Source organism: Coturnix japonica, chromosome 5 (genome assembly GCF_054131305.1).
Source record: "Coturnix japonica strain WE chromosome 5, WE-NBRP24, whole genome shotgun sequence".
NCBI lineage: Eukaryota > Metazoa > Chordata > Aves > Galliformes > Phasianidae > Coturnix > Coturnix japonica.
Genome location: NC_140667.1, coordinates 16,032,709 through 16,060,259, shown reverse-complemented (window position 1 = coordinate 16,060,259; position 27,551 = coordinate 16,032,709). Strand labels below are relative to the sequence as shown.

Sequence of the window (27,551 nt, the reverse complement as noted above, 5' to 3'; positions counted from 1 at the left end):
TGTTGCTATATCTTCACAGAAGTTTCTTTAAAAGGAAATCCAAAGACATCAAAAATAGTCTAACTTTACTATCTGGTTTATGATCTGCAAGACTGCTAGTTTAATCTCCTTTTTTATCAGTTTTACTGATGCATGAACCACATTTTGCTAGCAACATCTGAAACGGCTGCATGTTCCTGCCTTCTTTGATTTCTACAGCACCTTGGTCTAGCACTGCTTCTCCCATGGCCCTGAACTTCTTTTCTGGGTTCTTCATAGGCCTCTGATGCAACCACTAGAGAAACCACAAGGATGCTCATGCACAGAGGAAAAAGCCTTCAGCAGAAGCAACAACATACATAAAAACAAGCTTAGCTTTTAAGTGTCATGTTTCACTGACTTACAGCCTGACTCTACAATAAGTCTCAAATCTCTTAAGAATCTTACAAGGCCATAGGGAGTAAGGGTCTTCAAGTAATCAATGAACTGCAGTGAATTCACCAACTAGTAACACAAACTTGCATTTTGTACTAATATAGTTATTTTACTGAAGAATTTATTCATCATCTGACAAAGCATCAACTTCTAAGATAGTTTCCACAATCCCAAGGTAAAGAATTCCTTAGAGCACCAGTTGTGACCAAAACATGGAAGACTCCCACCACAAGAAAACTAAATCAAGCTTTATGGTATCTGTGTGGAAGACTTAGTCCAAACCTGACAGGTAGGATAGACTGTTTCCAAATGTTGTAAAACTATTTTATCTTAAAACATTAAGAATAATGTAAATAACACCCTTGCTGTGTCAGATAGCAATATTATATTCCCCCACGATGCTTTTCAACTGAGAAGCACTAATCATATTTTCTATCAAACTTCAAGTTCCTATTCTTTGTCTAAATTAGATCCTGCTTTAATAGCAGCAGTCCTATCCATCCATGTAAGTGAATTAGCAACAGCGATGCTGTTTATGCAGTTTCAAGACAAAGCCAAAAACACTTTTTTCCCTAGGACTCAGAATAAATTAGAACACAGAACAGCTCCTTATACACCCTTCTAGGAAGTGATGAAGATTCTAATTCTAACATTTTTCCTGTAACCTCACAACAAAAGCACATGCAAAACTCCAGTCTTACTTTATCAGGGATCATAAATCCAAAACACAACAAGTTTCGTTTGTTTGTTGTTCTTTTTAAAATCAATTTTATTGGTTTTCTCTGGCAGCTCCAAAAGATTAACTAAGATCTACACCAAATCATAATCAGCTGGAATTCCAAAATGGCTGTTATAGTTAATACCAACATTTTGGCTCATCCTTCACTTCTCTCATTATTATGCACAATATTTAATGGATTGATCCAAGTTCCTCTCACCTCTTGAGGAAGCTCCAGCTTAGACCTGTCGTCCAGCCCATTCGAGTGCAAACCCATCAGATAAGGGACAGGAGCATCTAGAAAGTGAAGGAGTGATGCAGGAAGGATAGGAACATACACATGCTGCCACTGAAATGGAAACATTAGTGCTGTAATGGTCTCTGCCACAGTCATCAGTCTCTGATAATCTGAAAAAAAAAAAGGAAAATATAATTCTTAAATATATTTAAGTAAACAAACTTTAATTCAAGAAACAAGAACTTGCTTTAAAACAGAAACCACAGAACTTTGTATTAGCTGAGCAGCATTTTTAATGGAAGCCCACACTTCTGCACCCAAACACATTGTGCTGAAACAGCACCACAAAGTAGGTCATTCTACATGACACACGGAAATGAGAAAATTAAGTCTTTGCACTAAGTCATTCTTCACTACCTAAACCAGGATTACACACAGGAATGCCATTCTGAGTTTGGAATCTGTATTGTAATTGGCTAAGAAATACAGTGGAAGTATTTTATTTTCTCTGTGCTTATGGCTTTCTATGGAGGCCTTGGATGAAAACCAACGCATCTGGTATCTCTCAGATAAACATTTTTAAAAAGAATGTTTAAACATCTCTAAAGCATGCTGTATAGTAGCCAACCCAACAGTGGGACTGGAATAACTGTTAAAAAAAAATAATAAAAGGGATCAGCTCCATTTATCCTTTGCAATATATGGCCAAAGTCTCAATTCAACATAAAAATAACTCATTTCCTTGTACAATTTCCCAGCAGTGCAAAGTGCACCTGTGCACCATGCATACCAAAAGATCTTTTTTATTCAGCAGCTGGTGTCTAGAGCAGTTAACACTGCAGTATGCTGGGCCAAAACCACCTCCTCCTCTTTCATACCATGGAATCATCTCTAATGGGTTTTGATATCTATGCACTGTAAATGAGGCAACACCAGATGAACTGAGAGCATGTGTTCAAACACAAACAACTACTAAAATATCCACAATGCAGTCAAGCAGCCAGGCTAGAAAGACCATCAAACAAGAACTGTCATAGCCTTCTGAACTTATCTTCAGTAAAGCTATAAATACAGTACAAACTGTTAACAAAGGATGCCTTTCACATGACACTGCAATAATATCAAGTTCCAGTCAGAAAGTGAGGGCAGAGCAAATGGAAGAGGAAAATAAGTATCCTTCATATATGTCTGTGACAGAGGGGAATGTCTTCTAACACATTCATAAAATTAAGGACAATAAGAGACTGTAAAAGACATTTGAACACACAGGTTCAGATGCTGAGATTTCTGAAGGTGTTACACTGCTGCAGAGTGAAAATGAAAAAGAATATCAGCTCTAAACAAACATTCCAGAGAAAAACAGTTCCTGGTACCCATGATTAGTTGTGTTAGAAAGTAGATGTGTAGTCTGCAACCTGCAAAGAGTCTCTGGGGAATTCAGTGCAGTCTTTGCCAATGCCAGTCATCACTGTAATCTGGGCTTTTGATTTTCATTTTCAAATCAAGCTATGGCAGTGGAAAAGGTACCTGCGTAAAGCTTCTTGTCATTGCCTTACCCCAGATGAGCTGTACATTGTTCCTTCAATCAAAATGAGCTATGATGGTTACAATAGTTCCAAGTTCTTGCTACAAAACAAATAAAAAATACCTGGACTGAAGTACATTAAGGAACAGCTTGATGAACATCACCAGCAGCACTGCCCTACTCTGCCTGGACACCAATTCCTGCCTGAAAAATTACTAATTAGTTCACAGCTTTAATCACAGCCTTGACTGCAAAAAGTGACTTAATGATTAGCCTTGGGAAGAAGAATCTATTCCATACCCAAAGTGTTAAACTTTAAAGTAGCTAGAAATACACAAAGATTCCAGCTGGTTCATATTCAGCTTGTTTACCCAAAAGAACAAATCTCAGAATAGAAACAGTGTTTTCCTACTATACAAAAACACTCTGTCTAATTCTGCTGGCTAATTTAAATACAACTTCTCTCAGCAACCAGCCAATGTTCTTTAGGCATTATTTACATCAAGAGCTGTTGGCAAAAGGACACAGGCAAGAAGCCTGCAAACAAAGCAAAATAGCCTAGATGTTTTCTTAAGTTACACGTACCCAGAGAGGGTGCGGTGTTTCATTTGTTTTGTTAAAGAAAGAAAAAAGAAAAAGAAAAGGAAAAAGCAGCACCAGAGCACTAGAAAGGATTTAAATATTTCCTTCTTTTTAAAAAAGGAAGTGCTCCAGCAGTGGTGTTACTCTCACTCTTGTTTTTGAAACCAGAACATGCTTTTCTGTTGTAAACCCACATTGTTTTTCTTCTTATTATTTTTAATAACACATGACCACTTGCTTTAAGAACACAGATAGGGTGTGATTTCCTTTTCTAGCCAATTGCTGTATGTAAAATAAGTTACCTACTGAAGAGCTTTGTTGAAGCCACTTTGTTGAAGTGTATTTACACTACTATCTCCCTGTGTCTAGAGCAGCTACATTTTTTTGTTGATCTATAACAGACAAGCAAATCAAGGAAAAAGAAGGAAATTGATCTTGGTTCTGGGAGGACAAGGGAAGAAGTGCTAAGAAACATAATTTCAATCCTCTGTTCTCACACCCTACCAGAGAGATGTCTATGAGAACCTACAGAAACCCTCTAACTTCATCCAATTGAAAACAGTTAACTTGTAAACATTCTGAAATAGTTTCTCCTTCGCATCTTCAGAGATGGCAGTGAAACATTGCTATATTTGCCCAGTAATTTTTCCATTCCCATTCCCACTCCCATTCTGTTACTTTAAAGCAGAGTTGCCCTTACAAAGGAGGACCACTATCACAAATGAGTTTAGAGATCTTCAGAAAGTATTTGAATAAACCAGAAGGATGCGCTATTGAACAAGGTTAAACCTCTTCTTACTTTGAAGAGGAGCAGAAGGTGAAAAGTTAAATATTCAGTCACTATAGACAAGTGACATGCAATGCACTTGAGCCATCAGAATATAGCGTTGCCACGACCTAGAACTCCCTTTAAGCATGGTACAAAAGAAACATTTTCCAAAGAACTCTTCTGAGCGCAGGTATTCACTATGTCAGACACTTGAGATAAAGCACGCGTGCATTTTTCAACTGGGCTTTTTACTTCAAACAAACAAACAAAAGTAACTGCAGAAAGAGAGTACTGTGGTAAAGAAAAGAAGTGGATCAAAGAACTTCTAATTCACATTCACTTCTGTGGCTGACAGAACACAGAACCTTTTTTCGGGCTGAATAAAGATGCACACATCAAGCAGCCTATTTCCTAAATTACTGCACACATAAGAAAACATCTTCCTGGAGTCAGCTAATACGAGACTAAAATGCAAAGAAATTAAACCCATACATTAAATCATTACAAAGATCATTTTAAAGCAAGTGAAGTAAAGGGGATGAACAATTCAAAATCTAAGCAATCAAATAAGCTTTCACTTGAAAATAGCAACAGCCAGCAAATATCCAGAAAAATAAAGCTGAGCAAGATCGTCTGTGGCAGTGGTGCATTATATTTCTCATTTTATTGTTTTTAGCTGCTTAGAAAAGCCTCCTCCAAGCACAATTCACAGCTGTCTGAACTCAGTGCATACTGTTCAGAAAAGCACTAGGTGCTGTATAATAAAGATAAGAAATAAATCCATTTCACAGGTAGAACAGCAACATAAACTGCAGGAATCCAAACCAGCTCCTGTAAAGTCATCTAGTGAGGGCATAACTAAAGCTCTGCTTCAACACCGTCTTCTGGTGTTTCTGCCCAAACTGCATTGCTCAGCACTAGCTTCAGGTTCTTCATCTCACAAGCAATTGAGTTCCTCTAGCACTTTCCAAAGTGGGAGAGACAACTCTCGCAAGAAGACAGTCAGATCAAGGAACTCCCTCTCTACATTTGGTTTATATTGGTCCCAAACACACAGGCTGTGCCAGTATAGTAGGACAAAAGAAGAATTTCCTGAAGTATTAATTCAGAAACATGTCCAAGGAATCTCAAAGCAAAACACGCTCACTGCCAAGTGAAGTTACTCCTGTTCCAAGGATTGCCAGCAACCAAAAGCACTACAGAACTTGTTTAAAAAATGATTACATCTGCCCCCAAAGTCCTCCAAGGAAAAATAAAGGTGGGAAAAGAAAGTCTCACTAGGAAACCCTCTTTATACTGCTCTAAACCTAAACCCACAGCAATCTCATCCGACCTAGAAAAATTAGAAAGGATAGAAGGGATCCTGTTTCAACTGACACAGTTTTAAGCACAAAGATATTTACCAAAGTTGAAAGACAGTGAAAAAGATTAACACTGATATTCACAAAGACAATCTAGACCTCACACTACTGCTCGTGCAAGAACAATTGTAAACTCTACAAAAGTTCAAGCAATTTTCAATTCCCCTCAGAACTGAACACACCTGTATCTACATTCAACATACCCTTTCTTGCAATCAGAAGGAAAAAAGTTAGTAAACCATACGTATTAGTAGAATACTTCAGTTAAAAGAAAACAAAGTAAAAGAAGGAAATGAATTGGTAAAGGTATAGACAATCAGAACCTCAGTCAGGTGTGTCATTTTTTTTTCTACTGACAACATTCTTTTAAGCATCAAAGAAAGCAATCATTCTACTAAACCAATTTTCTACTTCACTGACACATAAAAGAAATAAGAATTTCTTGGTTAGAAAATATATGAGAGATCACAGAAAGAAAAAGTTGATTTTCTAGAATTTCAAAATACTTCCCAATCTCATTTCAAATGATAAGAAAATAAAATTAAGTCTTTATCAAAAGCATTTTAGAAAAGTCTTCAACTTGACTGCTAGCAGCCCCCTCAGTATTCACTAACTTTTGTTATCACCCACTAGCAGCTCTAATGATGTTCCCAGTGTTAGCAAAATGCTTCAAGAGTGCAAGGAAAAAAAAGAGTCTGAGATTTGATTCCTCAGAAAATACAATCTTATATTTCAAAAACTACAGCTACTGCTACTGAAAAGGCATGATTTTACCAAAACTGATGGCCAAAAGTCTAACGAATAACTGAAAATACTTTTTTGACTGTAAGAAGGCCTTTCAGCCAAAAATTATTAATGAAAACTTGATAGACTGAAACAAGATAGTTCTATAAGGTATAAAGAAGCCAGACTAAGACAATTCTTAAGGTAAGGCAGGTAGCACTAGACAGAAACTGTCATAAAGACCCAGGGCTACTGGCCTTTGGTTGCAGTAAGTCCTCTCTCCTGATTTCCATACTCCATCACAACTACAAGCCAAACTTGACCAAATTCTTCAGATGAAAGAGTTTGTGTTGAAACTTCTGCTCATGAGACAGATGTTCTCATAAACCCTCCCTAAATGTTGGTTGTTATTGTTGTTGTTTGTGGTTTTGGGAGCTGTTTTTGTTGGGATTTTTTTTTCCTGTACTTGAATGTATAGTTTTTTTCTCTGGCAGTTAATATTTATACAACAACTGAGACAATGTCTTGCTACAGTTATACACCTTTGATTCACATACACAACCAATTGTTCTTTGGCTTTAGTGTATGCACACATCTCGACACACAAACATCTTCATTTCATGCTTCAAGAATTTTGTTAATAATGGCAGGATACATTCTAAAAATTCTTAACATTTGTATTCTACATAATTCTTTGACAGCTCAGTGGAAGAAAATATTGAAAGCAGACTTCATTAACACCACAGGCTATCCCAGGATTCAGCTAAGGGTCTTCTAGGCTTCTTCACCACTACTATAAAACTGTGTTTAAATGCAAACCATCTACTTTAACCCATACCACTAGTTCAAAACCACCCATCCAAAATGTCAGTCCTAATGTTAGGACAAAGAGAAGCAGAAAAAATTATTCTCTGGCATAAATCCACATATACTGCTTTAGAGTAACAGAATTTAGGGAGAGAAAAAGAGCCCAGTGTTCACAGACTTTAATACAGCTTAGTTCTATCTACCTACTTAAAAGCAAGCTTTATCAACAAGACATCAGCAAAAAGACATTGGCAATAACTGTTTCAGGCCTTAACAGAGATTTGAATTATAAATTCTGGCAAACACAACTTTCTCAGGTAATTTTATTTCAAAATAACTACTGAAATGTGACTTCAGGTACTCAAAGAGAAAATTATATTTGTACTATGAATTATTCTTCAAAGTCCTTCAAAGTTTTCTATGCCTCTTCTCAAAATGCATGTACAGTTTGGCAGAGATAGGAGGGAGAATTCAGCTAAGCAATTATGTGGGAAAAAGCATATTACTCTAACAGTAGAACACTTCCAGAAACAACAATAAAGGGGACAGTCAGTCCATGACTGCAGGAGATTACATGAAAGCCCCAGGGTTTAAGCTGAAGTACCTAGAAAAAGGAACCAAACAAACAGTCTTTGTAATTTGAGAATTTTCCTTGACATTAATACCTGCATATAGATTAGCCTTACTGCATTAGTGCTCTAATGCCACTTTAACACAGCTACTCTGGTTTCTGTGTTTTCTTTTGTTCTGTTTCAGTTTTGCTTTTTTTAACCATTCCAGAAATGAAGAATCCTTGTGCCAATACAACTACCAGATAAGAAAACAGAAAGGAAGTACTCACGCTGTGAATAAAGCAGTATCTGAAATTCCAAGAGGGCACAGGTAAAGAGCTGAACCACATTTTCGACTCCAAGCAATTCAAATACTTCTTTAACCGGGAAATCAAATAATGGTAGTTCATTGGTGCTTGGCCTCTGGCAGATAATTGGTCCATAAACACCTGAAAATTTTAATGATCTTCCTGCTGGAGGAAGAGGAACCTCATAGAGAATATTGTAGATGTAGCTTTCTAAAGGTAGAGGTGGTGGCTGAGGCGAAGTCACTGCTTGGTGAAGTTGTTCTAGTACTTTCTTACAAGCTTTCATGAAAGACATCGGAGTAATCAAACAAATGCACTTTGAGACATACAGTGTGTCTCTGCTAATATCGTATGAGTTAAAACGCTGTAGCTTTGAAATAGAAGTGCCGTTGCAGTCTCCAGTGCTGCTGCAGCTATCTTTGTCATTTGTGGGTGGAGTATGAAGAATGTCATATTCAGCATTGTGCATATGATACAGTGTCTGCATTGCACTGCAGATCTGTTTGCTAGTAACCTCCTCAAAAAACGTGAGAGAAAATCCAAATGTCCGTGAGCCATCTTCACGAGTAATAATGAAAGAGTGGAACTGAGGTTCTCTAGAATCTGCTTGCGTCTTGAAAGCAAGCCCTTTAGGCATACACAGCTGTAGATAAAAACAAAGAGAAGAGGGGAGAGGAGGAGATAATATTAACTCTTGTTTTTCTCCCCCCACTTTAGAAGAATTTGCTAAAACAGAATTTAGAGCCCTCAAGCTGCCATCACATTTCATACTAAAACTGCATTAAATGTTACATCTCTAGACAATACAATAATACAGATCCAAATTAAAAAAACTAAAGTAATACTTTAAAAGAACTGTATGTTGTTTCTATTAAAGGCCATAACCATTTTGTTATAAGCCTCAATAGGAATAATATAGATAATATATTAATATAGATAATATAGTTTGAATAGAAAATTCAAGCTCACATGAAGAAAAGATTTGGTCACTAAGACCAGAAACTTGACAAAAAAAAAGTAACTTTTTTGGTCTAAAATAAGAAACTACACTGCGTTACATTAAACAGTACTATTATGCACAAGGGACATTCATTAACTACAGACTAATTTATTTCTCCACCAATTCTCTACAATGTAGTGGAAAAAGTCAAAAAGAATGAAAAAACTGTCCCAGAGACATATTGTTTATATATTTTAACCTTAATTTCCTTTAAAGAATATCCCAATTAAACGGAAAGATCTTCTGAGCCTGCACAATTTAAAGCATTTCATGGTATTTTTTTTCCAGTCTACAATAGACTTTGCAATGCTTTTTTTTTTTTTTTTTTTTTTTTTTTTGGTAAGGAAAACATATAGGAAGGTTTTTGCCTTAAAAACAAGAGCCATTAAGTAATACTGACCATTCCCACTGCATCCTGGTCAAAAGGGTTCCATTCAACATTCTCAGGATAGCGAGCAAGAACTTTGGACTTAAATGTGCGTCTTAATGGAGTCTGATCAAAGTTCTCCCCTAAAAGTGGAAGAAAGATAAAGATGTAAATATATCATTCTCTTTTTAAGCACTAACACAGCCGTAAAGCAGGACATCAGCAGGTACACGTGAGAATAAGTGAATTAAACACACACACTCCTTTTCAGAGAAACAAAAAATGCAAGACAGTTAGTTAGCATAAAACCTGGCTGCAGATATTAGCAAGGACTGGTACTATAACATTTCTATGTTAAGTATCTGTGCTTTTCCTTCAATGTATCTTCAGATCATGATTATGTCAACAATTATCTAAATTACTCCTCAGTTATTTCAGATTCTTATTAAAGTACAGCTAAAGCTTAAGCTTCAGTCTAATTCTGTTACAGAAGAAAAGCACAAATAGACAAGAGGCAAAGATAATGCAAGTTTAACATAGACAAATGAGGCATCACTTAGTTTCTTCTTCAAGACTTAGGAAAAAAAAGGATGTACACCGTCTATTACAGAACGTTAGCTGTGAAGAGAGAGCTTAGAGTGTTAAAAGATCAAGAACCAAGGAAGCGCCCATGAAGAGAGGGTAGCAGGAGAATGGAAAATTGTGTTTGTTCTGTTTTTAAATTTCCCCACGCATTTTCCTTTACCTTCTGTTGCACTTGAAATGAAACGGCTGGCACCATCTCGGGTTTTAGAGGCCTGTATATACTGGCATAAAGCTATATAACAAATAAAAACAACACTGCATTATAAATTTATACTGTTGACTGTAATTGCGTAGCTAACACACCAGTAAAAAACATGTACATATTCTATACTGAATTCACATGCAAAATAATTGACCTACTTTTCTATGTTCTCTGTACATATACAACCTTATATATGTTTCACATTTCATACAGGTATTTCTTGAAAGAGACTATCAATATGTAACAGAAGCTCCCAGTTCCTGTATACACAACCACAACAGCAAAACAGCAATAGTAATTAATTACCTGACAAACGAATGGCAGTTTTACATGTCAAAATATAAGATACTCCCAAAGAGCAGACGATGAAATTAACTCCACCCCAGGGCCTACAGAAGTAAATGGATTTAAGCAGCATGGTTCTAATTTTTAATAGCCATACTAAAGATTGGTTGACACAGCCTCTTAAATTTCCACTAGAGCAATGAAGGTCTGTTGTGAAACCACTCGGTAACTCCACAGTAAAAATAAATAAATAAAATAAAAGAGAAAGGGAAGAAAAAAAATAAGAAAGAAAAAACAAAAAAACAAAGGAAAACCACACAACTGCGGATCTTAAAAATAAGCTTTGCTATCTTACTAGAATACAATTAGCTAAGCAATCATGCAGCTGCTGGCAGCTGCACTAACAATCAGTCAGAATTGCATGAAATGATACAATTTAAATAAATCAAACTATTTCAGCAACACCTGCAAAAGAGAAAACACTCTTCAACTCCTCACTTATTTTCTTGCATGCTACAATTACAAGGCAATAGAAATTGATTTTAAAATTGATTGGGTTTGTTCTCTACTTCTACAGTAATATTTAAAACTCAGTTTTTAAATGAAATAGAATCTTCATTCAGTTACTTTCACAAAGTAGCCATTCAGAGATAGTTATAACTGTCTATAGACAAGAAAGACCGTAGTAAACACACCCCACTACAGTAAAGAAAACTTTGTTTCCATCGTACGCTTAGAAGCCCTAGTTCACAAGTCACCTAAGTTTGCATTTGGTTTTAAGTCTGACTTAACTATTACCTCAAACAGGGATCTCGTCCTGAATCAGGACCTAGGACAGGTCTCACGGTACCTAAGCTGCTCCCACATTTCATTCATCTCAATTTTTTTAGCATTGAAATTAAAGGAAAGACTTGTTTGTCTTTTTCTTTTCTTTGTCAGCCTTTTCTTTTTATTATAGCTGAGGAAAAACATCATTTACTAAGCTAGTTTGTTTTCCTTCCCCCATGTAATTAAACAAGTAAATATCTGAAGGTTTTTTCCCAAGCTTGGAAACCACACAACAATTACTGGGTTCACCTACGTGCAAGATCATGAATATTTCGGAAAGAATGAGACAATTTCTCGAATAAAAATCTTCTCACTATGATGATCATTAGTGAAAAATCTCATTATGCTGCTCTTCCTTTACAATCACCAAAAAACAAGCCCCCCAAAACAGATGCTAATCTACTTTAAAAAGCCTTTCCCCAAATTCCACCATCGCACACTCTCTCTAAAGACACTTGTACATATATTAGATCTAAAAATCAGTCTAAAATTTAATGTAAATACTAAAACTGATTTCTGGAAACCCACATACTATTCGGAAGAAAATCCTGATTCCGACAGAAGCATACATGCATTCTTGTAATCAAAGAAACAACTCAGCTATTGAACAGGCACTGCTCTAGTCAGACAGCCTCCACACCTTCACTCCTATCCTACGGACACTCTGCTCTGGTTTTACATTATCTTGTTGACTTCTTCACATCAGTGCAGTCTCACATCTACTATTTCTTTTTTTCTTTACTATCTACTTTTATTTATTTATTTTTTTAAATCGCAATGCTTTTAATAAAATAAACAACCAGACCTTCAGAATGAGAAAAGCTGAATTCAAGTGATTCTGATAGGGAAGGAAACTCAAGTGACAACTCACCAACACCATCTGCAAATTTCAGGCCTAGAACAGAAGGTTGATCTGTTCGACTCCAGGTCACTGAGCAGCCTATTTTCTGGCTGCTACAACCAAAGAAGATCTGAGCACCAGCAGGTCCATTGCTAGGCTCCCCTTCACTTCCCTCACTGATCATCTCGCAGTTACCACTAGGAATCCAATCACACACACACACAGAATGGTTTTACTTCAGTGTCCAAATCCAATTAACCCTTAGTTCCTAAATGTATGACTGGTTAGAAGTTTCTCAGCTTCTCACATGTACTTCTTGCTCCAGCAAAACACCAACTGCTGCATATTTCCAGTAGGCAAAAATAACCCAAGGTTTCAAGATCTGTCTCTATGAGACATTCAGATTAATTTAGTAGTCACTGAAAGCATTTTGATAAAAACTCTGAATAACAAAACAATTCAACAAATGCAGTAGGAAGAAAAACATCAGAAATTGACAGTTTTATTCTAAAACTAAGAAAATAAAGATGCAAAAGAAATTGATAAAAACGACGTATCCCACAAGTGTTAGAGAGAAGTTTTTGGTTTTGTTTTTTAACTGAACCATAGGTTTTTACATATGTTATCAATTCATCATTTGAATTCAGTTTCTAGAATACGACTGCAGTGTCACAACTCTTAAAATAAACAACCATTCCAGGCTAAAAACTATACAGAAATCTCTCCTTGAACACCAGCTAGGAAAAAATAAAAGGCTTTGAATGGATATTAGAGAGGTAGAACTGGCTCAATTTTCCTGCCGCAGAAGCAAAGAGCAACTCGGAAACAGCTCCCCTATTTACTACAAGTGCCTGAGAGAAGAACTGAGTGGTCACGCAACACTGGTTTTCAAGAATTGTTAATATTGCCACCTTCATTTGCTCACTGAGCCTGTTGACCTGCTCAAAATAATTATAAAACACAGCTCTACTGTTTCTCATTAAGCAGTTTGTTGCCCTTATCATGCCAAGCAGCTTGTTTCTTTAAATTCCTGTGATATAGCCTGCTACTCATTCAACCCACTAAGCTTCAATATACATTTACCACATACGTGACATCTTTTAATGGAAAATTATATTGGAGATGGTAAGTAATCAAAACAAAAGAGCTGTATTTTCCACATAAGGACATTATCATTTAAGCATACACAGGCGGTACATGAATGCCTTACGACAATCAATGTAAAGCACGTTAAACACAAACAGCTCATGTTACTGTAACTAAACAAATGTATAAGAATAACAGTAATCTGCACCAGCAACAGCAATTATGAACCACACATTTTGGGCTGCTTTCCTGAGTTAAGCAGCACACTAGAGAAATGGAAGTTAGGATTCAAGAGTCCCTAGAGAACCCTACAACCATACCATTTACCTCTTCGTTTCCTATCCCACAGTATAAAGAGTCATGCAACGGTGGGACCCATTGCAGCTTGAGTAGTTACCCTACTAGGGCTCAAGATCAGGCTGGCCCTCACAGCCAAAGAGTCAGGTTTTCTAAAGAATGGATTGCAAATCAGAAGTCAGCCAACACAGGGATGTGAACAGTGCATGAATTATAAACAGCATCCAGAAAACAGCCTAGCTGCCTTAATACTGCATCTCCACTGTGCTTTGAAAGAGCCCACAGCAAACCAGGTTACAGGACCAACTCAATACACAGATGCTATGTAACACGATACAATATACATATATGAATAACATGTTATGTTAATTTTATCCTGCTTTGAATGTTGAAAATGCATTAAAGCACACATAGTAACATTTACACTTGGGTGAAAATGCATACCATATAATGGTTTTAAATGCATCTTTCTCACTGCTGGATGAAAACAGAGTAATTGCCTGTCACGGGGCACAACACATACAAAAAAGTCCAAACTATTTGCAAAAATACAGGAATGGAAGCATTCCACAACACATTTAGAATGGAGCTAAATCTAAAACCAGCAGCTGGTGTCAAAAACAGCAGCAGGATCCCCAGTTCAGCCAGCAATCACTTTCTCAGTATGTGCAATGAGGTAACAGATACAAAGACATTTTTCTGAAAGGAATGTTATCTTTATAAATTATAATTACTGAGCACAAGAATCACTCCAGCTCTAAAATCACAGAATCCCTGGTCCAAATTGAAACAAAAATAACCGGCAATGCATGGCTAGAGAGCTATTAATATACCAATAATTAGCCACTGTTTCAAAAGAATGAAAATTAAAAAATACCTTTCTCTGATTCCTTCTTTAACAAATGTTGATCTACGTGTAACTACAAAACTCTACAAAAATAGGAAATAATAGAAGTTTGGCAGACTAAGGTAAGAAAGTCACTGAATGAGAATTCAAAGGATAAAAGCCATGATTCAAGGAAAGATGCAGCTGCAAGATCTGTAAGCAGTCACTCCATCAGCAGACAAATGCCTTCACATTATGACTTGCTTCCTTCCTTCCAGCTCCGTCTCCCTAAGCAGAACCACATGCATTTCTCATCAGAGGATTCCCTTTCCCAGAGAAGCTCTTTCTTGGATACACATTGAAAAGAGCTCATCTCTTTTATGCTGAGACACACTAACCTACTGTCCTGCACTTCTATTTCCCCTCACTGCTGGCAAGACCATCAGACAGTGCAAGCTAAAGTGATGGCTGGACTAGTTAATTTATTGCTCAATCTGGGACTTTTAACTGTTTTGAAAATGGTTTAAGTTATTTATATGAGAAAAATCTTCAGGATCACTTTTTTTTTTTTCTTTTTTCTTTTCTTTCTTTTTTTTTTTTTTTTTTTTTGACAGTATCACTGCTTTAGCAATTGGAATGAGAGGTTTCACATCCAACACATGCACTGAATTTCGGGTTTTGCCTCTTGTCTCTAATGGCTGTTATTTCCTAGGACTCATAAGAAGTCTACAACCAACAACATTCACAGCTGTGACTCCCTCCAAAGACTCCTTTATGCAACTTACAGCTCTGCTTTGGCTGAGAAAAGAGCACAAAGGCAAAGGAAGTCCTCCATCTGCCTTGCTAAAACAAAGGTAGAAACGTGTGTTAGGGGACACAGCACCCTCTACTTAAGTGTAATTGAAATGTAGGTTGGCTGGAGTGCCATCCTTCAGCTGTAAAAAACAAACAAACAAAAGATTTTATTTAGAGGAAGCAGAGAGAAGGCAAAGAGAATAACCAGTGCAATTAAAGGCTCCCATGTGTTTTTGGCCTGTTTGTCACCCAAGGAACCCAAACTTGCTCTTTATCCCAACCCCATGAGAACACATTCCTTTCAGCATATAACACTCAATGAATAATATACTTCTTCCTCCTGCAGCCACCAGAAAGATGAGAAGGACAAAAAGCCAGGTTAATTCCAGATCTGCTTACTGGAAAAGATACTTTTGTTTTCTCAGTTCCTTTTTCTTTTCAGCTTTTCAACAACTGTAACACAAAGAACCTCACTGTACACAGAAAGAAAAAAATAAGTTACTTTCCCCGTGTAACTGGATATCTGGTGTAAATGTCACTGGATACAAAGAATATCTTGATCATCCATTCCTTCACTGGCACATATTCTTCTAAGCTCTCTATGACAAGTGAAAATAAGAAATTACAAGCAGATATCTATAAATTTAAAGTCAGTATTCATCAGGTTGATAGCAAAACACACCACCACATTTCTTCAGGAATACTCTCAAAAACTGCAGCAATAGTTTTAAAGCACCAAAGAAAACCAGTTGATAACATCTGCATTCTGTGACTGCAAGCCCAGGAAATGAAAATCGTTTCTTCTTCTGGTATAGATCAAATGAAGGTGGGAAGAGGTGGGTCAGGGAAGTAGTACAAGAAACTAACAAGAATCTGAGGCAGCTTTTTACAAATTCAGCAAGAAAATCCCCAGCTCGTATCTTTATAAGCATCTTAAGTTGTTGGTGTATTTTTGTTTGCTTGTTTGTTTTAAGAGAAATACAGTGTACGCAGCACAGGATAGTAAGATGGATGTGATAGATTTAAGCTAAGACTGCCTGATGGAAGTTTTCAAGGAACCGTCCTTAAAAATGAAAATCTTTTACAAGACTTTTTTCCTGCCTTAGCCAGAGCAAAAAGACAAAAAGACCTTTTGCTCTGTTTTCAACTAAACAGAAGCAGCATTCAAAATTACAATAACGGGCGTGTTCTCACCCACAGCAGGGAGCAGGGCTGTGCTTTACAGAACAAAGCTGAAATGCATGCAAAAGAAAACACTAAGAAACAAAAACAATGGCTTATCTTCAGAATAGAACAGAATTCAGAGTACCAGAAATATAAAATGGAAAAGACCAGAGGAGTCAGGTTCTTCAGTTCGCAGATCCCAAATGAACTTCCACGGGAGAGAAGAACACTGTGACACCTGCCTAAAGCTCCACGCATGCAATGAACATGCAGTCCTAGAAGCAACCTCACAGAGCACAAGTAACACACACCCTCTGGATTACAAAACCCTTACGAGCTCGAGGTCAGCTCAGGTTCTGCAAACTGTTCCTCAGACTGAGGATCTTTCTGACTATAGCCCCCAGTGGTGCAGCATTTCATGGCAATGTACCAGTTCAGTTATTGACTGTGCACTGCCAACCTCTTCCCCCATTCCAAGACCTGATGCTTCCTGGAACCTGCTACAGTGATCCATGTCCAACAGAACTAGCCAGTCCTCAAGGCACACAATCACAGTAAGAATAGAAGGTGGGAGACCACAGCAGCCTACAGTTAAGATTGGCCTGGGCTGCCACAAAATCTCTGCCAGACTTTTTCTCAGAAACGATGCTGATAAGTAGAATTTTTACCAGTCCTCAGTGAAACTACAGAATGAGGTCTCCCACATTTCAACATCTCAAACCACCCACATAAGTAAGCCAGAAAGGGTCGCAACATTCCCATGCTGGTTAGAGCTGGTACCGGGACTTCTCCCCAAGGTAATATTGAGGGCAGTTCAGTGAGTTAGTGCTGGGCTTGGAAAATAAACCCAGGACATAACAGTGGTAAGAGACTTTGCCAAAAGTAGCAAGTCAATGAGAAATAAGTAATATATGCAAATAGTAGATAGTTGACAAAAATTAAGGCTCACGAAGGTCAGACACAACACATAGCTCAGTACAGTACATTGCAGCAACCTCAGCATCCAACCCCACATGTTCCTGCAACTGTAAATACAAAGAGTAGCAAGTACAGTGGCAAGAAGTGTTTTCCCAAGCTCTTCTGAAGTCATGCTGAAAGAAATTTTGTCTCTGTGAGCCCATTTTGTTTCCTCACTCAGTTAAACTTTGAAACGTTTCCCTACACGCAAATGAAAAAGTTGGTTAGGATTGCCTTGCTGCCAGACTGCAGATCACTTAACCATGGAATGCAATGAAGTTTCTCTCTTGAGATATTTGAGTACTAATATAAATGATGCAGTACAAAGGTATACGCTGTACCTGACTGTGGCAGATTATACAATCATTAAATAAAGTAAATAAGGCAATATTCTACACTTCCACAGTAAGGTTTGAAGCTAAAGGAGTCTTGTCCATCAAATATGCAAGGCAACATTTTCCTACAAATAATGAGAAAGAAGCCTTTAGAAGAAGCACTCAAAGTAAATTCTTCATCATTCGTCAGTCTGTGTTTGAATGCTTGATCATTTCTCTGTGCACTAATATTTTATGCCTCCTAGGGTTAGTGTTCCAATTCACAGCAAACTCAACTACAAGCCACAAATCCAAAAGGCTTGTCAAGAAACTCAGAGAGAATAATTACTGTACAACACACATCAGTTCAGTAATTGTTTCTGACACTGTCACTTTACATGCATTACTTCTGCTACGTGAGCCCTGCAGGTCAGAGGGAATTCAAAAGAGAAGTATGAGAAGGCATTACCAAGAACACTCAAGTAGAACATCACTTGCTCAAAAGGCAGATAGAAACAGCTACAGGATCAATAATTCAAAGGTTTAGAAAAATGCTGCTTTGTTATTTGCAAGTGTCGGTATTGCCCAAGAATAAAATCCATGTAAGGTTTTCTTTGTATAGCTCTTCTCGTGCAGAAGAAACCACAAAGGAACACACACACAAAACAAAACAGAAAAGAGCAAAGGAACAGAAAATCTTAAAACTTCACCTTTGTACGCCTTGCTTTACGGATGTGAAACTCCAATGCCTTTCAAAAAAAGGTTTCAGAAGTCTGCCTTGTACACCACATTCTTATGACACATTCTTAGCATCATTAGTCTACTCTGAAACTAGGAACAAAACCTGTAACTCTTCCCCTTCCTCCCACTTCAATTAAGATCCTTCCAAATAAGCTGAATCTATAACTGAATAGTGGAGGACGGGAAAAGGAAGTGTTTTGGGACATGGGGAAAGATTTTCTAAAGCAAACGGGATAACCACACAGTTGGTGTTATAGAAACATCACCTAATAAACCCCAACTTCAAATGCAGTGCTGCAAAGCACAGCTGCTTCCCCCTTACATCAGCTCTCCCATTCTTTATTCCACATATCAGCTACCCTAGCACGTCTGCCTCAGTTCCCAAAGAGACAAAAGATCTTTTTTGGCACTCAAACATAGCAAACAACTCAGGCTTCTTGGGAAAAGACAGAGGGGGCAGGGTGCGGTGGAATAAACTGTTATGTGGATTAAAGCATTTCAAATGTGCCGGTGTAAGCCCAGCCAAAAGCTGTCAATACCTACAGCCCATCCACAGTGACCTGTGTGAGAACAGTGCAGGATCTGAGCCCTGGTGCTGCTAGAGGGGCCTCCACAGAGCCAACATTTCAGCCAGCAGCCTCAGAGGAGCAAAGGAAGTGAAAAGCTTTCCTCCAGCCTTGGAGGGAACACCCGCGGGAGGAGGTGCACTACAAACTGTGCAATGTTTGTACTGGTGCCATCTATATTAGGGACAAAGAGAGGCAAAAGGAAAAGGAAGAAAACACATCAGCTTACAGAGAAATTAAGCAGTGGCTCCTACTGACACAGTTTCTGCAGTGACTGTTGGCACTGTTACTGTAGCAAAATGTACTCACGCACTATTTACCCAAGGAACAAACGACACTGTAGAGACCATATTTCCCTGCAAAAACCACAGTGGGCTCCAACCCCAAACTGCATTATTTAATTCCCAGAGATAAACGTCCCAAAGAGGAAAATAAAATAAAAGAAATAAAGCCAAACATCAGTCAGAAAGGGTTTTCTGCTGCTCTGCACTTGCTCTTCCTCTCCAGCCTTCCCTTGAGGCACTTATGACAAATACCTCTAAGGCAAACTGAAAACCTGCAAGTACTTAAGCGTGTTGAACTTGCAGACTAACACAGGAGCCAACAGCATTACTGCAGGAAACTGCCGTACCGATTCTGAACTACTAAGAAGCATTCATTGGTTTGTATATCTGACCAATGCTCCCAATGACATCATCATACCCATAGTTTAAAACACACTGTATTGTTACAGAATGTCACCACAATACACGCTACCAAAAGGCAACGTACGAAGGTAAGTTGACATTTTAATCTGGAACCAAGCAAAACAGAAAAACAATGACACTTCAATTACAGGCAGAGGGATGAGGTGAGACATTTCTCTTTTACCGGTGAGGAGAAACACTTGCACTCACATCAGTTTGTCAGATTAATTTTGAGTGTAGCTAAAAAACTACCACACATTATCACATAGAATTTCACACACCAGCACTAACAAAGCAGCTAGTGTCTCAGCACATACATGTGTTACCCGTGATCAGTCCCATGATGCTACATCACTGATGCACACTGATCTTGTGTGCATCACCACTGGACTCAAAACACAAGCAAGGGTATGGGAGATTAAGGATAATTAAAATAGTACTACATTTTTGTAGAGTAAATAGAAAGTAAGTATGGATTCTGAAAAAGCACATTAGAAGTATCTACAGGAAGGAGAAAGCCTGAATACATGCCTCCTCCTAATCTTCCTTCAAGAATGAAGCCCACCATCAGATGGACAACTCAAAGCACTAAACACAGATCTTGGTAAAAGAAACAAAAGTTTACCTACGGAATAAATCCATCTCAGGACCACACTTTCTATGGTCTGTTCAGACCAGGAAGAAAGGCAGAAACAAATATGGGTGACACATTAATTGTTGGTACTGGTCTTCCAGAACATGATTGGGTTTGGTTGGCTCTTGTTGCTGTTGTTGGGTTGTTGTTTTTTTTTGGTTGGCTGGTTCTCGTTTATTCAATAATCCTGTTTGTAAATCATCATCCTTTTCTTCAGAGATTAGGAGCATTTTGTTTTTGCAGCTACATCTCTTTGTAAGGCTGTTATTCCCAAAGTAACTACTATCATCTTTACAATACAGCACTCACGACTACAAAGGCACGTGCAATACCCAAAGCATGGGATGAGAATACAGTGACCAGGCATCTATATCTGAATTTCACATTATATAAAGGCAATGTACATGTAAGTAATGCAACAGCAAGTTCATCCATTGATACGCCATGACATAATAAACTACTGGCAAGTGGTTGGTAAAAGTTAACACATTACAGAAGAGGAGGAGAAAACAAAATCTTTAGAGAAAAAGAAGGTGGAATAACAATCCTAACAGCTCACTGCAGCACAAGTACTGCTTTCACCATCACTCAGCACTCATCTAAGCAATTCAAAACAGTGGAGGTTCCAACAGAAAGACAAGGCACCACTTTGTTCTCTTATTGAGGACACATTCTTCAAAAGAGATTAGGAAATCCCACCACGATGTTGCAGCATTATGAATTATAACACACAAAGGTTGTTGGTAATTGATGTATTTCATCATTTCCTCTCTGAAGAAGTATCTGTCCCAAAACACTGCAAAGCACCTAAGAGATTCGTTATCACTTCCAACACCTTGTCATCATCAGGAAACATACCTCAACCCTCACCAGTCCAGCACAGAAACCACTGCTGGATGAAGCTTCAGTAAGATCTAAGCCCCAGGAGCTGTATGATTACCTGTTTATTCTACATCCCTCTAGCAAAAATCTTCCTCCTACTTTTAACAGGTCCCCCCCTGCTAAGAACACAATGATAGATAACCACCTCACATCTGTGCATAGAAGAACCTAAGCCACACAAAATATCTTTAGCCCATGCTAAATAGAGAGCCCTACAAACACTATTTTTCATTATATCACAAGAAAACAAACATCATTTTACACACTAATAGAAATCAGCATAAATGTGTATACATCTGGCATCAACTGCGCATTTTCCATCACGGCTGTGCTGTTCAGCAAGCTTCCAACGCACAAAGGAGAAAGGCTACCGCAGGTGTCTGCTCAAGCAGGAACCAGACCGAGCATGAATCCTTGCTCTTATACTCCACCGACAAGCCCGCGGGGAAGCTGCATTACGAACAGCGCAGCTCAAGGCCTGCCATGCCCACAGCCTGCCCGGCTGGCTGCCCTGCCAGCAGCACCCGGTGCCCGCAGCAGCAGGCAGCTCCCTGCGGCAGGGCAGCCATGACATCATGCTGTGCCGGCTGCACACCGTGGCCATGGCGCAGGGGAGTCCCACGGGGACACGCAGCCTCAGCTGGCAGCCGGGGCTGCTGCCGTAACCCAACAAGGGATGCTTTGGAAGCAGATTGTCTCAGGAAGGTAAGGATTCAGGTCCTATTTTTCAGCACAGAAAGAAAAGTCAAGAAAAAAAAAAACAAAACACAAATGCAGCCACATAAAAAGCCCCGCTCCACAATAACCCTTTCATTCAAACAGGAAAACCTTCCAGGAAGTACAGAGTGTTTCAAAGCCTGACCCAAAACCCACTGAAACCAACAGCGGTCCTTTGCACGTGTATCAGCGGGCACTGGAGGAGGCTATAACCTAAAAGATGATTTAGAAAGCATTATCTGTGCCACTGCTGTGCATTATTAATGACACAACAAACTCAACAAAACGCACTGGAATTCTGGCTAGCTCTTATGCTGGAACAGTATCAACTTCTTCTCCTTCTCCCCATTCCTCCTTCTTCTTTTTAATTCTTAACCTGTTCCTCAAACCACAGAGCAGCCTTCCCCATCACAGTGTGCGCCTATTCCTGCCCCAAGCCCACACTCTACCACCATGAGATGGGGCAAAGTGGACGCGATAGGTGCAGTCCTTAACAGGGAAAGCAAATACAGAACACCATGCTCCAGCCCTCACAACTGCAGATTCAAACAGAATCGCTACAAAAAGGCGCTGATCTCTATTCCAGATCACTGTCTGATAACCAGCTCAAAGGAACACCATGTTTTTGCATTTCATTATGGGAGTTATTCACGTGCCCGCTGAAATCAGAGACTGCCAGCAAGCGAGCCTTGCGCTACGTTACACAAATAGACATATAGAAAATGGGTTACAACATTAACATCAGAAAGTGCTTTCATCCAGAAGCTTTGCTCACTTGTGATTTAATTTAGAAATGACAATGGAATCACCTATGCCCTTCAAGGAAGTTATGTTGCATTTTGTTCTCTTGTATTTCTCACACTGAGTTGCTGCTGCAATTTAAAAGGCCATTAAAGTGCAGACTACATAGGATCCTCAAACTGCAGCCTGCAGACACTGTAACATACAGAGGGGTGAAGGTAAGGTCCTGCTCAGCATCAGGAACTGAGGAAAAATTGTCTTTCAAGTCATTAAAAGAAGAAAGTTATCAGCATAGCCCAAGCTGAGTAGAGTTTATTGCAAGGGATGAGTTCCATAACATACGTTTCACTCTACAAGGAACAGGCATTAATTCACACGGTGCTTTTAAGACAGATGCAATACAAGCGGATATTCCACAACCAAGTTAGTTAAACAAATAAACATGATACAATCAAGGCAGTTAACCAACCAACCGTATAATGAGCAGCTCAACCATACAACCAGGCAATAAGGAGGCCAAGTTTTTACCATGGCAGCGATGCACCTTTCTGAACACGCAGCAATCCAATACAACTGTAGACCATGAAGTGAGGCCAAGGCACTGCCACAATAAAGGGTGGCCCTAAAGGACAGCTCTGGCACTGTGCTGCAGGACATTGCAAACACACACACACAGCCAACCGTTCTTAACACTATTTCCATTAGGTGCTGCAGGAAGAGAATCCGTATCCCACGTAGAATCAAAAAACAGAACAAGTAAAACAACCGCCACTTTACGTCTAAAATCCGATTCCTCGTTCCTAGAGCGTTCCCCCCCCCCCGCCCTTGGCACTCACCGGAGAGCTCGTCCGGCTCCAGCCCGGTCTCGGTGTCCAGCCCGCAGATGACGAAGTAGTCTGCGAAGCGGCCTGGTGCCGAGGAGCCGCCCCCGCTGCCGCCGCTCATGCTGGAGACCGAGGGCTGCGCGGGGCTCAGGGGCTGCGGGGCCGAGCGGCGGCGGGCGGCGGGGCTGCGCCAGCTGCGCCAGCTGCGGCGGCCGCCTCCATGATGGAGCGGAGCGGGCAGCGCCGCGCGGCATTGTGGGTACGGCCCCCAGCTGTGCCCGGGGGGGGAGGGGGGCGGCGCGGGCCGAGGGACCGCAATGCTGCGCATGCGCACTGCGCGCGGGGTGACGTCATGCTGCTGGGACCGGAGGGGAGGCGGAGCGGGATGGGGCCCTGAGGGCGGGAGCTGAGACAGCCCACAGGGATGGCGGCTGAGGGGCGTCACAGGAGCGAACCCCGGGCAGCTGGGGTTCTGCTTTGTTTTCTGCTTGAATTACTGACACAGACGTAATTGCGATCGCACAGCTAAGTGAGATCTGTCCCACAAACGTTTCCTAAGGAACGGGACAAAGAACGAGAGTGACTCAGGCCGAGCGCTGAGCGCCGCGCCGTGCTGTGCGATGAGAGCATGTCTTCACGCTGAGGGACCTGGGGCAGCCTCACAGAGCTAAAATTAGCGCCCAGCGGCTCCCCTGCCTCACAACGCCTCAGAATCACAGTTACCAAGGTTGGAAAAGACCTACAAGATCATCTAGTCCAACCATTACCAATACTTCCAGGCTAAATCATATCCCTCAGCACAACATCCAAATGTTTCTTGAACACTCCCATGGTCGGTGACTCCACCACCATTCCAATGCCTGACTACTCTTTCCGAAAAGTAATACTTCCTAATGTCCAGCCTGAATCTCCCCTGACGCAGCTTAAAACCATTCCCTCTAGTTCTGTCACTGATTACACGAGAGAAGAGGCCAACCCCCAGCTCACTACAACCCCCTTCAGGAAGTTATAGAGAGCTATAAGGTCTCCCCTGAGCCTCCTCTTCTCCAGGCTGTTCTCTAACAGCGCCTTTCACATCGCAGTTCTTCCCTGTATTCTCTTCACTTTCCCCTCAGCTCAGCACGGCTACTGCAAGGGAAAAGTATTTGTCAGCCTTTTAGGATTATTATCTTTAAGATGACATCTGTAATGCTGAATTAATTAGCAGCCTAACACGCTACCAGGCACGTGAAACTGCATGGTTGAGTCCACGCTGCAAAGACACAGCAAGTTCCTAATGCTGCGTGGGCACCAGAGACTACAGTGCATGTAAGACGGCTCTGTCAGCGGCCCGCAGCGATTTGCAGCACAATTAACCGGGCTCTTAAGCCCATCTTTCCCAGAGAACTGCATAGGGCTTTTCCATCCTTCTGGGAAATAGGAAAAGACGTGAGAAGAACTGGCGTTATTAGGATTCGCTTGATTAATTCGCCACAGAATGGGTTATCAATGAATGGAAGTATTGCTGGGGTTTGACTGACAGCTCTGACAGTTCAATTCTAAACCACTAGTGAGGCTAGGGGAGAGATTTCAATGAAGACAGAAACATAATTAGATGCAGTAATACTAGACTGGAAGTCTCAGCTCCACAGCGAGCACATACATCTAGACTACACTGAGCCTGCCTTCTGGTTTGAGGAAGACAGCAACTGAGAACAGAACTAGCTAAATCTGGTTGCTCCTATCCTGCTACATTTGCTAGGCATTTTACACACCTTTTGCTCCTTGGTCTGCTTTTGATCTGACAAAGGACTCAGTGTTCAGAATGTGATAAGCTTCATTTCTCTAAGCCTGTAGTTTAACTCTTAGAAATATAACGCTGAGGTGCTGGAACATGTCCAAAGAAGGGCAACAAAGCTGCTGCAGTCTAGAGAAAAAGGCTTGTGAGGAGCAGCTGAAGGAATGGATTATTTAGCCCAGAGAAAAAGATGCTCAAGGGAGTCCTTATCACTCTACAACTACACCAAAGGAGGCTGTAAGTAAGGGGTGCGTGTGTGTGGTGGTGGGAGGGGGGACGGGGGGGGCATTGTCAGTCTCTTCTCCTAAGCAACAGGACAAGAAATGAGCTTGAGTTCATGTCAGGAGAGGTTTGGATTGAACATCAGGAAAAATTTCTTCACTGAAAGGGTTGTGAAGCATTGGAACATCCTGCCCAGGGAAGTAGTTGAGACACTATCCCTGGAGGTATTTAGAATATGTATAGCTGTAGTACTTAGAAGTATGGTTTAGTAGTAGACTTGGCAGTGCTAGAAAATCGAGGAAGTACCACAGGTATTGTAAGGGCTTGTGTTTGTTTTGTCAAATAAAGAGTGAAACAGGGAAATAAAATACGTTCTTGCCCACACTACATGCTCCAGCCACATATTTAGGAGATTTAGCCAGAAAACAGGCAAATTGCTGGAAATACAGTTGAATAGCAGCGTTTAACAGAACCCACACCCTGCTATACAACATGGTAAAAGACAGAAAGTGATTTTTATAAAGGAGAGTCTCAAACTAAGAAATTCAGATTTGTTTTGGTTTGATACAAGAAAGGAACAGGGAAGCAGCTGCATGAACTCAAATCAATAAAAGGTTAATTAATCAGAAGTCACTGTAATTTTTGCTGTGAAAGGCTTATTTGTAATTTGTCAGATAAGCTCTTTGCTTTCTTAATCTTGATTCTAGGCATTTCCTAGATGTGTTCAAACAGCTACAGCTCTGTCTTCTCATTTTGTCAGTGACAACCTCTTTTCTATTATATCTTTCCTTCCTGATTATTTCATTTATGAAGTTTTGTGTGCCTAGTGAACGCATGTCTGCAACGCTTCATTCGAAGTCTATCAGCTTTCATTTCTCAGTCTTCTTGACCCACGTTCCCAACACAGGGAACACCTAAAACACAACCATTTTGTCAGTGAACTTTGCAAACAGACTGATGTCCTCAAGTGAGGCAACACTCTCAATTACGCCGCTATATTTTGAAAGTATTCTGTATGATGTTTACAAAATTAAGTGCCTTAAATCTGTGGGAACTATGTTTGCCAGAGAATCACAATGACATATTAACAAGTAGGAAGTGGTTGTAAAGATTCACTGCCTTTGGCAAGACTATTGCTGTTGGCTCAGCTGCTGTTTCCAAACAAAAGCAGAGGCTGGGATTTTCAAGCTCAAGCCTTAAATCATAAGGACAAAAACCAAGTTATTTTAAAGAGACAGAATGTGAACATAACCTGGTTACTCCTCATTAATTTGGACTGACTTTGGCAACAATCACAATTATTGGAGGAGTTTAATAAGCAGCTAAAAAACATAAGTATGGAAAATTCCCATTTTACTCAGCTCTTCTCAGAGAAATGTAAAGTCTAAAATACAGCACCAGCTTTTTCTGTGCAACCATTTCCCAAGATTAGGTAAGCTCAAAAAGATGAAGGTGCTCTTCATCTTTTGCATCAGCAGCACTTCACGTGACAGAATAACATTAATTTCTCATAGCAAGGAATAAAGATAGAATATCTGTTCAAACTCCTCTGTAAAATCAAATCATCACCTATGCATTAATAAGGGAAGCACATCAGATCAGGCTTGCTAAATATTTTACATGTCTTTTCAGTCGTAATACACAGTTCTGGTTATGAAACCGACTCCGTGTGATGTCATCTAACAGATTTGTACCTGTTCAAGGCATGTTTGTTGAACTCAGTAGGCAAGAAAAACAAACACTTACTCCAATGTTATTACACAGGAAACAGCTCAGGGAGGAGGAGGCCCATCTCTCTTCACAGTTAGTGCACTGACCAATGCTGTGATTGACTGCTCCCTAAGGGATGAATTATTACTTTCTATATTAACTGTACCTGTGGTACCTGGTGGGTATTTCTGTCCTTGAGCTGCTGCTACCTCAAAATCAATATTTTATGCAATTGATAAAAACAAAAAACCCTACCATAAAACAGACGTAATGTTAAGGGAAGGTGAATGAAGCTGTAACAACTTCCCATCAGGAATTCACAGCAGAAAAAACCTAAATTACGTAATATTCCTATTTGAGGAGATGAAATGAGCTAAACTCCCTTATATTGCAAAGCATAAAAAGCCTTAGAAAATTATTGTTGTACATGAAGAAATAATGTCCAGACAGAAGGAAGTGAGGTTTATGTAGGTGTTCTGAAATAAAAATACACAGAATGAATCCCAGA

At 39.7% G+C, this 27,551-nt stretch overlaps 1 protein-coding gene across 9 annotated transcripts in view; it reads right to left on the bottom strand.

The window, feature by feature from the left end:
- The window catches only part of DENND5A (DENN domain containing 5A), a 51,907-nt gene extending 28,288 nt beyond the window's left edge, over nucleotides 1-23,619 (bottom strand). For 2 of the 9 annotated variants that reach the window (XR_014947064.1, XM_085550130.1), the window contains exons 1-5: nucleotides 23,347-23,619; nucleotides 10,109-10,180; nucleotides 9,397-9,506; nucleotides 7,979-8,639; nucleotides 1,353-1,540 (exon numbers count right to left, since the gene is read on the bottom strand). Coding sequence is in view for 8 of the 9 variants with exons in the window: in XM_085550130.1 (XP_085406256.1) it covers nucleotides 1,353-1,540; nucleotides 7,979-8,639; nucleotides 9,397-9,506; nucleotides 10,109-10,180; nucleotides 23,347-23,455 (1,140 nt within the window). In the remaining variant the exon portion in view is untranslated. The remainder of the gene's footprint in view (nucleotides 1-1,352; nucleotides 1,541-7,978; nucleotides 8,640-9,396; nucleotides 9,507-10,108; nucleotides 10,181-23,346) is intronic. The other 7 variants (XM_015864056.3, XM_015864059.3, XM_015864057.3 and 4 more) reach the window with 5 other exon arrangements.
- Between the last annotated feature and the right edge of the window lie 3,932 nt (nucleotides 23,620-27,551).